This window comes from Aquarana catesbeiana, linkage group LG12, assembly GCF_042186555.1.
Source record: "Aquarana catesbeiana isolate 2022-GZ linkage group LG12, ASM4218655v1, whole genome shotgun sequence".
NCBI lineage: Eukaryota > Metazoa > Chordata > Amphibia > Anura > Ranidae > Aquarana > Aquarana catesbeiana.
The window spans coordinates 163,557,250-163,575,862 of record NC_133335.1 but is presented as its reverse complement, the minus strand read 5'-3'; the positions used below and the strand labels follow the sequence as shown (position 1 = coordinate 163,575,862).

The window sequence follows — 18,613 nt, the reverse complement described above, 5'->3', positions numbered from 1 at the left end:
TCAGTATGATTTTTTTTACATATATATAAATTATTCCAATTTTTCTTTTTTATTATTATGAAATGCATTTTCTGAGGTAATTTATAACAGTATGATTTTTTTTTTACATATATAAGAATGATTCTATTTTTTTTTTACTTTTGGTATGAAATGTATCTTCTGAGGTAATAAATAACTCTCACGTTTGGTAGGCAAGAATACCGCTCTACATCTCACGTTGCTCTACACATATCTCAGTGTTCGCTACACTCCGCCCTTAAATATCGCCCCTCTCAGTCCTCCAATCTCCCAACAGGCATTGCTCCCATATACCATCATGCACCGGGCAGGCCCCTCTCGTCTTGTTGGTGCCCGGAGAGCTGAGTGTGCAAAGATGGCGGCGGAGCGACAGACTGGTGCCGGGACGGAGGAAAATAAGGAGAATGAGCGGCCGCCGGCGGGGAAGGCCGGACGCCTGGGAGACACTCTGGGCTTGGAGAGTATCCTGACACCGGGGGGAGGAGAGGACCGGCCGAGGGGACACACACAGTACAGCCGGACGGAGAGCTGACGTGTCAGTCAGGGGAGAGAAGGGGATGGGAGGTGAGGGGCCCCGGAGGATGGCCGGCCCTCTGCTGACACTCATTGGGGAATGAGGACTGAGGGGCCCCGGCACATGTCAGATTTCTAGGATTATAGTGGAGGGAATAAGAGCTGAGGGGCCCCAAGATGTGTCAGATTCTGAGGAGAGGACACGGGGACTGAGGGGCCCCAAGATGTGTCAGATTCTGAGGAGAGGACACGGGGACTGAGGGGCCCCAAGATGTGTCAGATTCTGAGGAGAGGACACGGGGACTGAGGGGCCCCAAGATGTGTCAGATTCTGAGGAGAGGACACGGGGACTGAGGGGCCCCAAGATGTGTCAGATTCTGAGGAGAGGACACGGGGACTGAGGGGCCCCAAGATGTGTCAGATTCTGAGGAGAGGACACGGGGACTGAGTGGCCCCAACATCTCTGGTTATGTGTGTGAGTGAAGGGGGTCCAACATCTTTGGATATGTCAATGAAGGGGGTCCAACATATGGCACATTTATAATTATGGAACTCAAAGGCCCCACATCTGACTAACCTAGGAGGTGAAGGCATGGAATAAGAGGGCCCCACATTGACCGATCCCTAAGTGATGGGGAAGAGGAGGCAATTGGACCCCAGGACTCCTACTTCTGACCTATCCCTGGGATTAATGGAGGAGGTGAAGGCATGATACCTGAAAGCCCCCTCACCAACAGATCACTGGGTCAATGAGAAGAGAAGGCCATGGTACTCAAGGGCCCCCACATCTGACATATTCCTGGGGTTGACGAAGGAGGTGCAAGCCTGGAATATAAACGCCCTCACACCCAACAGATCCCTGGGTAATGGGGAAGAAGAGGCAATAGGACCTGAACGACCCAGATCTTACAGATCCCTGGGGTTAATGAGGGAGGTGTATGCATGAGACCTGAGGGTTTTAACATCTGATAGATACCTAGGATAATGGAGTAGCAGTGGAGACCCTCTGATCACATGCCCTCATCTGATATCCCTGGAGTTAATGGGGGGCGCATAGAACCTACATGCCCCCTACATCTGACAGATCTCTGGACTAATAGAGAGGAGAGGTATGAGGTCCCCCACATCTAGCACGTTTCTATCTCTTTGCTGACATGCAGGGAGTTATGGGAGGCGCAAGGTATGAGAGTTGATGGCCTTTATATTTGGAAGATTATTGTTGGTTTAGAGGGCATGGGAACTGTGGGGTGCCAGCATCTTGCAAATACCTGGCTTTGTTGCTAATCTGTAGGCAGTTATAGGGGAAAGGTGGATACGGAAGCCGAAGGAGGCCAAATTGTGGCAGATCTCTTGCCTGCTGAAATGTATTAAGCAGTGCGGTAGAGGAGATTATAGTCACCGAGGGCCCCAGTATCTGGCAGACCTCTATTATTTTGCTAACCTACAGGAGTCTTTAGGGAAAAGGAAAATGTGGGAGTTGAGTTGCCCTAACATCGGGTAGCTCTCTGTGTACATGCAACAGGTTAAAGAGGACAGCGAGAAAAAAACTGAGGAGCCCTAACATCTGATGTATTTCTGATCACCTTGTCTAGGTGTGTCTGCCTTTATTACTTTGAGTTGCCTACCCAAGCATGCAGATTAGAAAGTTAAAGGTTTCCACATCAGTGACTGAGAAAGCAATTAATCCATTGAAACCAGGGAACCTACATTTTCAGATGGTGAGGTCTGTTATTTCACGCCAGGTTTCCTTTAAAGTGGACGTAAAGTCAAAAATACTTCTGTTCAACAGCCCAACTCCTGCAAAGTCCCTCGCCAGCACTGGCAACTTCTCACTGGCTTCTGGGTGCTGGTCATCGGGCATCTGGATTGGGCAGCACATGATGACATCACTCCTACGAAAACTGAGCTGTACATTCTACAGGGAACTGCTCAGATTTTTTAAACTTGCGCTTTAAATTGTATTTTCAGTTTTGCAGTCAAATTTGAGAAAACCTCAGTTTGTGTTCCTATTTACTTGCTGGCCAGATCACCAGGTGAAAATTAAAGGATATATCTAAAAAGGAAGCTAATGCAGCCACCACATTTAAAGTACAAGGCCAGTCAAATACTAACTAAGCTTAAGCCTACTCCCACCCCTTTTCTAAGCTGTATACTAACCTGTAGGAAAGATGTCTATACTTGCCAATTTCCTGGTCCAGTCACATGATCTCCCCAGCAGCTGGCTACAGTGAAGAGGAAAGATTGCAGACAACAGCTGCATTGCATGTAGTGACCTCAGCCATAGGCTCACTATGGGTATGGGGCACCCATTCTTGGCTTTACCGCCTCTACACTAAAGTTGGCACTGGGAACTGATCATGTGACCAGACCAGAGCACCCTCTGAATAGGTAAATGTACATATCTTCTCCATAGAAATGTCCTAAGAGCGATTGTCGCCAGCGATTTTACTGCCAGCGCAAATTGCTGCTAAATCTTCATTGCTGAGCATAATTGAGACAAATTTCTGTAAAAATTTGAGAGCTAGCCATCCCATAGATAAGCATAATGAATTTCATAGCAAGAAATCGCTCTAACAAATTTGGCAGTGGTAATTGCTGCAAAAAAACAAAACAGTTTTCATCCTTACTATCTAGCCCCCTCTGCATAGAAGAACAATGCTGCAGTTTTTTGAAAAGAGCAATATATAAACAGGTGGATTTGATTTAAATCACTAGTAAAAAGGCTTGCTTTAAAGGGGTTGCAAACCCTCATGTTTTTTCACTTTTAATGCATCCTATGCATTAAAGGTGAAAAAACTTCTGGCAGTCACTGGCCCCCCAGCCCTCCTGTTTTACTTACCTGAGCCCCGTAATTCCCACGCCGGAGATGTGCTCTCCCTCTCTGCACGCGGTCCTGGCTCTTGATTGGATAGATTGATAGCAGCGCAGACATTGGCTCCTGCTTCTGTCAATCAAATCCAATGACTTGGGGGGGGGGGGGGGGGGCGCTGAGTCCAGCATTCCTGTCTATGGACGCAAATGCTGGACTCGGGAGTGCGCTCGCAAGTTAACCCTCCTAGGGGGTTATCTGAAGTGAGGAGGAGCTGCTGAGGGACCCCAGAAGTCCAGGATCGGGGCCACTCTGCGCAAAACAAGCTGCACAGTGGAGGTAGGTATGACATGTTTGTTTCAAAAAAAAAAAAAAAAAAGCCTTTACAATCATATTAAATCAACTCGATTTAAATAATTTTTAAAGAGCAACTGTTATCTCTGTCCCACAGCAGCTCCTCCTCTGACCCACTATTGACTCACCAACAGTCCCATTCACTTTAATGGGATGGCTGGTGATGCGGCAGTGACAAAAGGTGAGGGATGTTGCGACAGCAGGTGAGTGGATGCCCGCTAACAGGCGCTGCCATGATGGATCTGAATTTACAGGTTCTCTTTAAATGTAAGCAATTTGTAATGTACATATATTTGCAAAACATTAGGATAAAGGAATATTTCTGAACTTTGGTTTATCTCATGGTTAGTGTGACATTGTGTGAATGCATCACTGCAGTGCATGTTATCTCAGATTTGCAGAGCTTGGATTTATTGAATGAGTTTACCAAAAATGTTAATATTGCAGAATATACAGCCTCATGCTGAATAAACTAAATGTATTAATGTATCTTAAATAGAAAACTATCTTTGATAGATTTTTACTCCAAAAGCATTTTATTAAAATAAATTTGATAAAAATCAAAAAACTCCGGCATAAAAAAAAAAAAAAAAAAAATTCTTTTTTTTTTTTTTTTTTTTTTTTTTTTTTATCCACCCTGGTTTAGAACCTTTTTGAACTTAAAAATAGTTGCCACATGGTGCCACTATTAACCATTTAGTGCCACCAGAGCTTGTTTGCCTGGACTTCTAAGGGTCACAGGAGTGCAATTAGTTTTGTAGTCCTGTGACCAGTTTTCAGTAGAGAGCGGTCTGAAATCCGCTCTCTGCTGACGTCACACAGATCAGTCCTGGCACCGCGTGCTCCCGATTCTGGCAGTCTGCATCAACCAGGTGCCTGGACTGATGGATGTTTTAGCTCCCCACTGAGATGGCCGCTCCCCGCCCCTCCACAGCACAGCGTTCCAGTCAGCATGGAGGAGCAGAGCAGAGGAGCTGCTGATTGACAGGCAGCAGCTCTTTGCTTGGGGAGCTGTGAAAACTGAGCCAGCAGCGGTGATCGATGGCTCGGTTCTCAGTGCAGAGGCAACGGGACAGATGCAGCATCAGACCAATGCTCCATCCACCTAGGTATGATTATGGGAAAAAAAATTCCCATACTTTCTCTTCTAAGGTTCAATCCACATTGTTCATTGACTTTCATAAATTGTGCATGCAAATACCCACTTTGTTAGTCAGTATTTGTACATGTGCTGTCTCCTAACAAAGTGGCTGATAGTGCAGGGCAAATTTAGAGGGCACCATGAATGCTGTGGCTATATTGAGAAAAAGCTGGGGAATGTCCTAGCACTGTATGCCTCTGTTTATTGTATCTCCAGTAGGGTTGCACCAACAGTCTTTTTACTGGTGAGTATGAGTACCTATACAGTCAAGTACTCGCCAATACCAAGTAGTGATACCTTTTGTGGTGCGATTTGGGCCCAAAAAAATGAATGTACTCAAATCGGGCTGCAAAGACTCGCATGAGGTTTCCCTCACCGCTCCTGTGTAAACCCAGGCTGCTCACTATGACCAGCCTGGGTTCACACAGGAGCAATGGGTTAAATCGCACCGAAAGGTAACGATTTTAGGTATCAGAGTATTTGCACGAGTACAAGTACTCATGCAAATGCTTAGTATCGGCATCTGTAACAGTGCAACCCTAATCTCCAGGTATTCTTTAATGTTTGAATTGATCATCACAGCAGTAAAATCTGTGTATGAACACCTTTACTGTTGACCGTGAACTTTGAATGCTCTGTATGGCCTTGCCATTTAAAAGATTTGCATGTTCTGCAGCATAGCAAGAGCTGTTAATTTGGCCGCACTCTGGTGGTGGCTGTAAGTAGAGTCTCCAGGTGGCAGCAGATGTTTATAACTATTCTTCAATACATGTAGTCTGTTATTTCTTGGAATTATTTAATAACCTCAGAAATTTTTATGTAAGGATTTGAGTAAAGGTTAGAGTTTCTGGTCCTTAACTCGATATACAGTCCTTCAGATTATTAAGGAATCCCAGCAGCAGCATGGCATGCGACATGGAGACTTCCAGAGATACAGGTGAGGCCACTGTAAATATACTGTGATGTACTTGTAAAAAAGTATGGTATAGGTATTTCCCTTTGTTTATTGTGTTTGTTATGTATGTAAGTGTGTGTCAGTGCAGAATGAAAAAAAAAAAAACATATGCTGTACACCTCTGCAATACATCTCCCCATGTTTTATCCCTCTAAAGACCCTGCAACACATAGAAAGTTACCCGTTTAATCTGTCAGAAGTGCACTCAGCTGCTAATTTCCTTTTTTGGGCTGACAACACCCAGCACTTCATTGCACCAAGTGGTGTCAGCCCTGCCATGTTGCCTTTTGCTAAACTATTGAATCGCTCCCCCACTTTATCTTCACAACATAGGGACTAATTGTTCTATAGTCCAATATAAGAACTGGGAGTGCCTAGAACAGCTAAGTTCACATGATCCACAGGTATATTGTATTAAGGCAATTATAAAGTTTTGTATGCTTTTTCCTACATTACTTTTTACTTTACATTAAAAAAGCAAATCCAAAAGGCCTGTGGGCACAACCTCAGGGTCCACAATTGTTATAACAGCCCACCAGAATCTCCCGAGAGCCCCCACACAACCTATCAAACGCTGATTTCCTGACAATGGGGTCATTTTTATATCCATATCCCACAATGCAATGACCCACGATGAACTTTTTTTTTTTTTTTTTTTTTTTTTATTATATACCTAATTCATGTAAATTATAACCATGCATCTTATGTGACCTTTATAGAACTTGACATTTCCCAGCAGTCCTGTAATAATGGTAGCCTTATGCTAGGTTGACACGTAGGCAGACTTAGCTTCCATTTCTGTATCCTAGAGGAGTAATAATCACAAGACGTGAATATGAATGCAAAGGAGTTATTGTTGGCTTGTTCTAAAGGAGAACATGGAGCTCTTTATTGATTTAATAGGAAGAAAGTTGTTTTATATGCAGCTTTGACAAGTGCATCTTGATCTTAACCACTTCAGCCCCGGAAGGATTTACCCCCTTACTGACCAGAGCATTTTTTGCGATTCCGCACTGCGGCGCTTTAGCTAACAGTTGCGCGGTTGTGTGACGCTGTACCCAAACAATTTTTTTTTTTTCCATAAATAGAGCTTTCTTTTAGTGGTATTTGATCACCTCTGGTTTTTTTATTTTTTGCGCTATAAACAAAAAAAGCGACAATTTCGGGGAAAAAAAGCAATATTTTTTTACTCTTTGCTGTAATAAATCTCCCCAAAAAATATATTAAAAAAACAAATTTCTTCCGATATGTATTTTTACATATTTTTGGTAAGTATTGATTGGTTTGCGCAAAAGTTATAGCGCCTACAAAATAGGGGATAGATTTATGGCATTTTTCTTTATTTTTTACTAGTAATGGCGGCGATCTGTTTTTTTTTTTTTTTTTTTTTTTTTTTTTCTGTGACTGCGACATTGCGCCGGACAGATCAGACACTTTTGACACTATTTTGGGACCACTGACATTTATACAGCGATCAGGGCTAAAAATAGCCACCGATTACTTTATAAACGTCACTCGCAGGGAAGGGGTTAAAAACTAGGGGGCGATCAAGGGGTTAAGTGTGTTCCTGGATGTGTTCTAACTGTAGGGGGGGATGGGCTCACTACAGCATGACAGAGATCACTGCTTCCGATGACAGGGAGCAGTAGATCCCCGTCATGTTGCTAGGCAGAACAGGGAAATTCCTCATTCCCTCATCTCCCTGTTCTGCCTCTCCTCACCACTGCAATCGCGGGCCGCCAGCAAACATCGAGTTTGCAGGACCTGCGCGCCCGGCGGGAGTTTTAAAGAGATGTACGGGTACGCCCTTTTGCCTGCCCGTGCCATTCTGCCGACGTAAATCGGCGTGTGGCGGTCGACGTGGTTAAAGTTGGCCTCCAGGAGACTTCTTCATTTTCAACATAACTTCTGTTAAGGCCTGTTCACATTAAGTAAGTCCACCCTCTGGAGCATGTTGCATGCTACATCCAAATTTAGGGTGTAAAATTGCTTGTTCCAGACATGCACCCCCTCCCCGTGACAACGGGCGGGGGATCCGCTCCCGCTGTCACAATTCAAAAGACAGCGCAGCTCTGACCATATAGCCACATCATTTATTCACATAGTTCTGCAAATTAATGGATGGCCTATAGTTGACAATGAAAGGTGAGGGCGCTAGTGTGTGCACCCAGAGGCCCGGTATCAAGGAAGTCCTGATGCCCTTTGCATAGCCTACCTATATGTGTGACAGACAAGGAGTCTCCTGGCTTGTCAATCCAGCTATACGGTTAAGGAATCGAATGTGTAGATTTGAGACTTCTTGGTCCTCACACTACAGTGTGCAGCAACATAATTATGTCGCTGCTGTGAACTGAACCTGGATGTTAGATGGCCAATGGCTCTAAAAGCAGGCATAGTGGCCACTGGTCATGCAAAACATAAATAAGGGGAACTGTGCTTCTATTTGGCAGCAATCAAGGATGGATTTTTCTGTATCTGGACAACTACATTGCAAAAGATGCCAATATTACCAGAGGGTAGAAAATGTCCTTTAAAAGTGAAAGAAAAATTCTGCCTGGAATTCAGCTTTAAGAAACATTTTTCCTCCTTTTTAATTTTTTTTTGTTTGTTTTTTGTTTTTCCTCAGAGGCTATTGCTCCCGTCGCTTGAGACGTTTAAGGAAAACGCTCAATTTTAAGATGGGAAACAGACACAAATTCACAGGAAAGAAAATCACTGTGGAGATGCTGTCCGATAACAGGTAAGTTGATTAACAATCTAAATTTTTTTTGCAGATATTAATATAGAAAGTTCTGCATTTTACTTCTCAACCTTGAAAAGTTTTCCAATGAGCTGATTGTGTTTTTTTTTTTTTTTTTTTTTTTTTTTTTTTTTGCAGGTATCTGCTAATTATTTTGATGGATGCAGAGAGAGCCTGGAGCTATGCCATGCAACTTAAAATGGAGGCCAACACAGAGCCTCGCAAGCGCTTCCATCTGCTGTCCCGACTGCGGAAGGCTGTCAAACACGGTGAGGAGCTGGAACGTCTCTGCGATAGTGATCGAGTGGATGCAAAGACAAAGTTGGAGGCTCAGGTACTAGAATTCATTATTGTGGTGAGATATAAAATATGTTGCAGAACCAATAGATGTGTATGGATGTCATTTTAAAGAGACCCTGTCCCAACATGATTAAAAAAAATTTGCGGATAAAAGCACACACAAAAAAAGTTTGTTTTAAATGATTGTTTTCCGTTTTTCCTTTTTCATAACTGTTTTTTGATCGTTTGTAATGTTGCTCTGAAACTTGCTAGGAAATTACCACTCCAGAAAGGATCAGTTCCCTGGCAAAGCCTCCTCCCTTACTGCAAATTATAGCCATCCGCTCTTCTGGCAGTGTCTAGTTGCTTTCTGTATTTGCCGATATCCTTCGCCCCTCCGCTCATCTCCCTTCATAACCTTTCATGTAGCAGTCAGAGGAGTGGAATATTATAGTGCGTCATTTGAGTCACAGCTCAGAGGCTGCTGACATCACAACCAAGATGGCAGCACCCATCAGCAGTCTCAGTGATTTTGGATATCTGCACAAGAAAGGCATTTACAGGTCAATGACGTGCATAAAAATGCACATAGAATCTTACAGGAAGATTGTCTGTTGAAATCATTGGTCTGACAATATTTCTGATACTTAATTGTAACCTTCACCTTGGTTATATAGAAATGTTTAGGTTACCACCTTGTCTAAGGATTTCTTAATTACTCACCTTTCTGTAGGCATACAGCGCCTATCTCAATGGCATGCTGCAGTTTGAGCAACAGCAATGGGATGAAGCAATGAAAGCCTTCAACAAATGCAAGTAAGTATACGTGTGTATGTACTGTATTTGTGTATGACTAAAATCGTATTTAATGTTGTTCTCAGCTGTCTGTAACGTTATTTGGCTTATCTTAGAACTATCTATGAAAAGCTGGCCAGTGCTTTCACTGAGGAGCAATCGGTACTGTACAACCAAAGAGTGGATGAAATCTCACCCAACATCCGTTATTGTGCTTACAATATTGGTAAGGAGGCCTCTTGTGTGAGGTTATTACTTTTTTTTTTTTTTTTTTTTTTTGTCAAGCTTTAAGTATATCAAATGCATGTACAAGACATTAACAGGTGCTGAAGAAATGTGACATTTCACTAAGCATTACAACTTATCAGAATATAGCAATCGACAATCTTAATTTTGATGGTTTTCTTCTGATGTGGCTGTCGGATATTTTCTGTTTTGCAAAGGGTTACTCAATAAGCTCTATCCATGTTGTGGTGAAGGACTCTGAATGCACCCTTTCTTGTTTTACTAGTCCTACAGACACACATACACCAGTTTAGAGGAAGGCAGATTAGGTTTTACAGTATAGTATCACAGTTCAGAAGCTAATTGTGATAGAACATGCAACTTCTGTTTTAAAACTAATGCTGTTGGTAAATTAACCAGAACTTGAGAGTTGCAAAGCTTCTTTGGTAATCACCAAATGGTCATGCAATCATTTCTTAACACAGACCAGGACCAAATATTGTATTGTTTTGAGATTGATAACCCACAGCGGCAATGGACTAGTTCTCCACTGTCTAGAAACATGTCATGCTTATCTAAAATGTTCCTTCTCTCCTAGGGGATAAGACAGCCATGGACGAGTTAATGCAAATGAGACTTCGTACTGGAGGTGCAGAAGGCATGTTAGCTGAAAAGCTGGAGGTATGTTTACTGTTCACTTCAGCTTTCATTGCCTTCTATGAACTATCCAATGCAGAAAAAAAAAGTTTGGAGCCCTGTTTGAAAGTACGAAGTCTATTGCCTAAGGCTTTTTACTACAGGGGACCTAGTCTGATAAAGTTACCAATGAAGCATCACACAACACTTGAGTGAAAGGCTTTTTGAACTTCTGGCACCAAATGTGCTGAGTAGTGTGAGCTTATTTCACATTAAATGCTGTCTGAAGCAAGCAACATTGCACATATAAGTGTTTTGTGCAAACGTGTTGTGGCTTAGAATACCATGTAAAATGCATTCCTAATTGGGAAAAGACCTACCCAGAATACTTTGACAGATTATGTAAGGTCAAAATTAAAAAAAAAAGGGGGGGGGGGACATTCATTACATCTCTGAAACACAGGCATGCACTTTAATTTTTAAAAGGACTAAAGTACAGGAAAATACAAGAGCTGCCAGAAATCCTCTGAGCTCCTAACTACCTGATTTGTGGCACTGAATAGCCAACCAGTGTTAGCCCTGCCAGGTGGACTACGAACCTCCACCTATACATACACCTCTCTTTCCCTCTCCACATTCACACATTGAATTTTTTTTGTAGGCAAATTTGAGTATGGCATGGACATAGTTTAGGCTCTAAATTGCATACAACATACAGTGAGGGGAAAAAAGTATTTGATCCCCTGCTGATTTTGCCAACTGACAAAAATGATCAGTCTATAATTTTAATGGTAGGTTTATTTTAACAGTGGGAGACAGAATAACACAAATATCCAGAAAAATGCATTTTAAAAAGTTATAAATTGATTTGCATTTTAACCGCTTCAGCCCCGGAAGATTTTACCCCCTTCCTGACCAGAGCGTTTTTTGCGATTCGGCACTGCGTCGCTTTAACTGACAATTGCGCGGTCGTGCGACATGGCTCCCAAACAAAATTGACGTTTTTTTTCCCCACAAATTGAGCTTTCTTTTGGTGGTATTTGATCGCCTCTGCGATTGATTTATTTATTTTTTTTTTTTTTGCGCTATAAACAAAATAAGAGCGACAATTTTGAAAAAAAACGCATTTTTTTTTTTACATTTTGCTATAATAAATATCCCCCAAAAATATATAAAAATTTTTTTTTTTTCCTCAGTTTAGGCCGATCGTATTCTTCTACATATTTTTGGTAAAAAAAAAAAAAAAAATCGCAATAAGCGTTTATTGATTGGTTTGCACTAAAGTTATAGCGTTTACTAAATAGGGGATAGTTTTATGGCATTTTTATTAATAATTTTTTTTTTTCTACTAGTAATGGCGGCAAGCAGCGATTTTTATTTTGACTGCGACATTATGGCGGACACGTCGGACATTTTTGACATATTTTGGGGACCATTGTCATTTATACAGTGATCAGTGTGATTAAAAATGCACTGATTACTGTGTAAATGACACTGGCAGTGAAGGGGTTAACCACTAGGGGGAGGGGTTAAGTGTGTCCTAGGGGAGTGATTACTAACTGTAGGGGGATGGGCTAGCAGTGTCATTACTCTGATCACTGCTCCCGATGACGGGGATCAGTGACTTTTATTCTATTTTTGATAATGTTCTGTCTCACTGTTAAAATAAACCTACCATTAAAATCCTAGGCTGATCATTTCTTTGGCAGTGGGCAAACGTACAAAATCAGTAGGGGGCCAAATACGTTTTTCCCCTCGTGTTTCCCATGCAAACGTTTTAAGAATGCTTTCAAAAATATATTTTCGAACTTTATTTTTATCAATTTACAAAATGCAAATTGAGCGAGCAAAGAAAAATCTCAATTAAATCAATATTTGTTGTGACTACCCTTTTGGCTTCAAACTGGCATCAATTCTTCTATGTACACTTGCACGCAGTTTTAGAAGGAGAATGGCAGCTAGGTTTTCTGAAACATCTTGGAGAACTAACCACAGATCATCTGTGGATATAGGCTGCCTGAAATTCTTCTCTCAATGTAATCTAAGAAAGACTCGATGTTGAGATCAGGGCTCTGTGGGAGCCAAACCATCACTTCCAAGACTCCTTGTTGTTCTTTATGCTAAAGATATAGTCCTTAATGACATTGGCTGTATGTTTGGGGTCGCTGTCCTTCTGTAGAATAAATTTGGAGCCAATCACTCGCCTCCCTAAAGGTATGGCATGATGGGATAAATATCTGCATGTATTGCCCAGCGTTGAGGACATCATCATTGATTGGGCAGCGTTGAGGACCATAGTTGCAGTGGTTGGCCAATGAAACTTAATGCAGCAGATGAGTCATGCTTACTTCCCTTTGACATCAGATGTCCAGCAGTGCCATCAGCACAGAACTGATGGAAACCAGTAAGCCCCATCTACTGTCCATAGAAGTTTGACCAGAAGTGTTCTTCATGGAAGAATTGTGGTCTCAAAGTCATACCTCCTACGTGGAAACAAGTCTAAATGACTCAACTATGCATGAAAACCTAGGAAATGGGGTGCAGAAAAATGTCAGCAGATGCTCTGAACTGATGAGTCAAAATGTGAAATATTTGGTTTGTGGCAGTGGTGAAGCATGGTGGAGGTTCCTTGCAAGTTTGGGGCTGCATTTCTGTAAATGGAGTTGGAGATTTGGTTATGGTCAATTGTGTTTTTAATGCTGAGAAGTACAGGCAGATACTTATCCATCATGCTATACCTTCATGTGATTGGCCCAGATTTATTCTGCAGCAGCACAACGACCCCAAACATACAGCCATAGAGGTTGATTTACTAAAGGAAAATGCACTGTGCATTTGTTCTAGATCTGAGAAACCAGCAGAGCTTTCCCTATCATCCAGTTTTTTTTTTTATTTTTTACCTTATTTACTAAGCTCTGGAGCAAGTGTACTTGCATTGCACAGTACATTTACAGTAATCAACCCCAATGTCATTAACTACTTGAGCTCAGGAAGGTTTTGCCCCCTTCATTACCCAGGCATTTTTTTCTATTAAGCACTGCGCTAATTTAACTGGCAGTTTGTGCGATCATGCAATTGAAATTTTTTCACACACATGGAGCTTTCGTTTGGTGGTATTTGATCTCTACTGGATTTTTTTATTCTTTTGCAATATAAATGAAAACAGTGACCTAAAATTTTGCAGAAAAAGATATTTTCTACTTTGTCATTAAACATATCCAACAAAATCAAATTTTGGCATAAATTTACACCAAGCGTATTCTGCTACATGCCTTTTGGTAAAGGGGGAAAAAAAATTCCCAATAAGTGTATATTAATTGGTATGGGTGAAAGTTATAGCATCTACAAACTATGGTATGTTTAAAAATTGTTAAATTTTGATGTACTGACTGCCAATCTCACTTCTTGAGGCCCTAAAATGTCAGGACAGTACACATTCCCCACCAAATCACTCCCCTTTTTTTTTTTTTTTTTTACCACAAATTGAGCTTTCTTTTGGTATTATTTGATCACCTCCTGTGTTTGTTTATAGCGCAAAAAAAAAAAAAAAAGAAATAAAAATATAATATATATATATATATTTTTTTCTTCAAAATTAACGCTTTGTTTATAGCGCAAAAAAAAAAAAAAAAAAAAAGCGTTAATTTTGAAGAAAAAAATATATATATATATATATATTATATTTTTATTTCTTTTTTTTTTTTTTTTTTTTTTTTTTTTCTTGCTATAATATCCAAAAAAGTAAAACAAATTTCTTCCTCAGTTTAGGCCAAATATGTATTCTGCTACATATATTTTTGGTAAAAAAAAATCCCAATAGGCGTATATTGATTTGCGGAAAAGTTATTGCATCTACAATATAGGGGATACATTTTATGGATCTAAATATATATACACTTTTGGGACCAGTGAACTCTAGCCAGTGATCAGAGCTATAAAAATGCACTGATTACTGTAGAAATGACACTGGCAGGGAAGGGGTTAAATGTGTTCCCTGGGAGGTGTTTCTAACTGTATGGGGGCTGGGCTGACTGAAGGAGAGAGAGATCGCTGTCACTAGGAACAGATAATCTCACTCTACTCCCTGACAGAATGGGGATCTGTTTGTATACACTAGAGGTCGACCGATATATCGGCCGGCCGATATATCAGCCGATATTTGGCTTTTTTTACTTAATCGGCATCTCGATTGTGCTGATAAAAAAAGCCGATTATAACTTCAGCCGGACTTGCAAATGACTTCTGTAATAGAAGTCAATGCAAGTTTCCTGAGGTTATCTGTGGAGAGGATTCTCTCCTCCTCTGGGCAGCCTGCCAAGTCTGATAAGAAGATACATTTGTATCTTTTCAAGTTCTTTTTATCAATAGACTGAACTCCGTGTGTAGAAGTTCTCAGTTTAACCATTTAAAGACTAAATCTTTTCTGACACTTGTTGCTTACAAGTAAAAATCCTGTATTTTCTGCTAGAAATTCACTTAGAACACCCAAACATTATATATATTTTTTTTTTTTAGCAGAGACCCTAGGGAATAAAAAAGCGGTTGTTGCAATATTTTATGTCACACGGTATTTGCGCAGCGGTCTTTCAAACGCAATTTTAAAAAAAAAAAAATTAATGAAATAAAAAAAAAAAAAACTAAGCAGTAAAGTTAGCCCATTTTTTTCGTCCAAAAGTTTTGGTTACCTGTTTTTGTGTATTTAATATTTATGATAGTTATTTTTTTTTTTTAATCTAAATTATGCATAGAAGTGAACTGATTGGAGGTTTGTTTTGTTTAATAAATGTTTAAATGTAAAAAAATTTCTGTATCACTTATTACTTAAGGTTGCTTCACACTGCAGCGGGCAGGCGTTGACGGTAAAACGCTGTTAGTTTTAGCGGCGCTTTACCGTCATTTTAGCGGAGCTATTCGGCTGCTAGCAGGGCGCTTATAACCCAGCTAGCGGCCGAGGAAGGGGTTAAATGTGCCCATGAAGCGCTGCTGCCGAAACGCTTTGCTGGCGCTTCGGCAGCGGTGCGCATTCATTTCAATGATCAGGAGTGGTGGAGGAGTGGTATACACCGCTCCAAAGATGCTGCTTGCAGGACTTTTTTTTAACATCCTGCCAGCGCATCACCTCAGTGTGAAAGCACTCGGGCTTTCACACTGAGACTGCAGGGGAGTCGTTTTACAGGCGCTATTTTTAGCCCAAAAGCGCCTGAAAAACGCCCCAGTGTGAAAGGGGTCTAACTGTTAGATTTTATGAGATGAAGGGGGAAAAAAAAAAAAAAAATTGGCCTAATATATCGGCATCATATATCGGCCACCGCGATTTCTAAATATCGGCATCGGCCAGAGAAAAACCCATATCGGTCGACCTCTAGTATACACTGGCAGATCCCCATTCTGCCTCTGGAGCGATTAGCAAAGATTATTGTAACAGCAAAATTTTCAGCTGTCATGAATGGGTTAACCATTCATGACAGCTGTGATCACAAGGGATCTATGATTGGCTAAAACTAATTACATGGTACAAGGTGCTGTGATTCATCCTGGTTACCATGTGATAGCTGTGGGCCAATCGCAGCACAGGAATTGCAGCTGTTATGAATAAATTTAATTCATAACCACTTTGTTGGCATTGTGATCACATAACAATCACATGATCACCAGGACCTGAGTACTGGGGTCAGCAATCCACTGTGTTCTGTGGACACAGGATCGAGGGGGGGGCGCAGCATGATGTATGTGATTGTGCCTGCACATGCCCCTCTGCCACAGTATATGTACTGTGGCGGGTCGGCAAGTAGTTAAGAACTATCTTCCGCATCAAGAAGAACAAGGAGTCCTGGAAGTGATTGTTTGAGCCCTGATCTTGACATCGAATCTGTGTGGGATTATATGAAGATACAGAAGGGTTTGAGGCAGTCTACATCCACAGAAGATCTGTGGTTAGTTCTCCAATCTGTTTGGAACAACCTACCTGCCAAGTTCCTTCAAAAACTGTCTGCAAGTGTACTTAGAAGATTTGGTGCTGTTTTGAAGGCAAATGAACAAAAATTCTAAAATGAGGGAATTGGCGCTGTTCGACTATATGTGCATTTGATATTGCTCGTGTATAAAAAGTATATATTAAGTGCAACAAATATATGTGTAAAAAATTGTAGTGAAATAGGGAGCTAAATATAAGTGAAATGCTCCTACAACCATATACTATACAATAAAGTGCAACGTGCTAGGACAGATATACTCAAATGTGTCAATAAAAATTAAAATCTGCAACATTCCAAATTTGTGATGAAAAAAATGTGGTACAAAATTATTAAACAATCTGAACCATTACAGTAAAGTCCCCAGCGTTGATGTGTGAAAAAGTCCAATTCATAAACCAAGTGATAAAAAAATATATATAATAATAAAAATGTGCTGAAAACTAATGAAAAAATATATATAATAAAAACAATGTCCCAAAAATTTATATTCAGAAAAAATTCTTTAGATGTGTCCCTCCAATAGAAAGGCAGTACTCTCAGTGTGGCAAATGTTCCCAGTCTTCCACTGCACCCCCACTCGTGCCCTCACTCACCAGAGTGCCCAACCCCTGCAGGGGTAAAAGGCATGTAGACAAAATCCAGCGATGGTGAACCTTGGTAACGGTCCTCAGCCCAGTGGTTGTCCTTCAGTGGTTGGTCACACCAAATATTGATTTGGATTTCTCTTCTGTTCAATTTACATTTTGTTGAGAAAAATAAACTCTTAATGGTATTTCTGAAAGCATTCTTAATTTGTAAATTATTTTCTTTCACACCTGCCTACAACTTTTGTACTGTATGTTTGTTGATTTACTAAATTGTGGAACTTTTACTGTATTTGATTACCTTTCTTAAACAGGCTCTGATCAGCCAGACAAGGGCAAAACAGGCAGCCACCATGAGTGAGGTGGAGTGGCGAGGGCGCACTATTCCAGTTAAAATTGATAAAGTGAGGATTTTCCTTCTTGGGCTGTCAGATACCGAAGCTGCAATTGCTCAGGTAAAGCATAAAGTGTGCATGTTTTGGCTTTCAGCTTTTTTTTTAAGATACTTGGATGAAAAAGAAGGCAACTAAAATAAAAGGACATTCTGATCCCATACTGAACTGAATGGACCTCAGAAACAAATGGGCACCCATAAATGTGTGCATTTTCTTAGTTGTGTGGGAAATCAAGACAACACAAGTACACATCATTAGTTAATGTCAAAGCCAAGTAACAAACTTTGATATAAACAGTCAATGCTATTTGTTTTGTACCAGCTAAGGGTGTATTTACAGCACAGCCCCCGCTCCAAGTGCAGACTTGCAGCATTTTATTGCAGCGCACTGTACAGCAGCACATCACTTGTAAAGCACCATGAATTAAGGGTACATTTTGTACACTTCAAATAAAGCTAGTATATTTAAAAAAAATGGGAGCTGCGTGATGTGCTGAATCATGCACCACACTGCCACTTACCACAGCTGGCAACGGTCAGCTGCAGAGCGGTAAAGCTCTCTAGCAGCGGTGAAGCACATCCAACCTTCTGATTTTTTTTTTTTTTTTTTTTTTTTTTTTTCCCATTCTTCAAGGCAAAACTGCTCCAACTCCTTCAGTTTAGATATGGTTGCGTTGTTGTATAGCAATCTTCAAGTCATACCACAGACCCTTGGTTGGATTGGGAACTGGGCTTTGACTAGGCCGTTCCAAAGGTCTCCTCTTTAAACTATTCCAGTGTAGCTTTAGCAGTATTAAAGTCATTGTCATGCTGGAAGGTAAACCTGCGTCCTAATATCAAATCTCTGGCAGACCTGAAACAAGTTTTCTTCATGAATTGGCCCTGTATTTAGTGTCATCTGTCTTTTCTTCAATCTTGACCAGTTTCCAATCCCTGCTGGTGAAAAGCATCCCCACAGCATGATGCTGATGCCACCATGCTTCACTGTGAGGAAGGTGATCCAAATGTGTTTTTTTTTGTTTTTTTTTTTTATAAACCAACAAGTGATACATCTCAACTTTTTACAGCATGTTGCTTGCTTAGTGGTTTTGTAGGCTCAGGGGCCTTTCAGAACATGTGTATTGTATTTATACTGAAATCGTGCGACAGATCATGTGACACTGATTGCACAACAGTGGATCTTACGCAATTCATC

At 40.9% G+C, this 18,613-nt stretch overlaps 1 protein-coding gene across 1 annotated transcript in view; it reads left to right on the top strand.

Annotated features, from left to right (window-relative positions):
- Nucleotides 1-304: 304 nt before the first annotated feature.
- SRP68 (signal recognition particle 68) overlaps nt 305-18,613 on the top strand; it is a 68,992-nt gene continuing 50,683 nt past the window's right edge. Inside the window, exons 1-8 of the mRNA XM_073606142.1 lie at nt 305-479; nt 5,706-5,772; nt 8,417-8,530; nt 8,669-8,864; nt 9,543-9,625; nt 9,721-9,830; nt 10,428-10,510; nt 17,339-17,479. Coding sequence (XP_073462243.1) covers nt 317-479; nt 5,706-5,772; nt 8,417-8,530; nt 8,669-8,864; nt 9,543-9,625; nt 9,721-9,830; nt 10,428-10,510; nt 17,339-17,479 — 957 coding nt within the window. The 5' untranslated portion in view covers nt 305-316. The remainder of the gene's footprint in view (nt 480-5,705; nt 5,773-8,416; nt 8,531-8,668; nt 8,865-9,542; nt 9,626-9,720; nt 9,831-10,427; nt 10,511-17,338; nt 17,480-18,613) is intronic.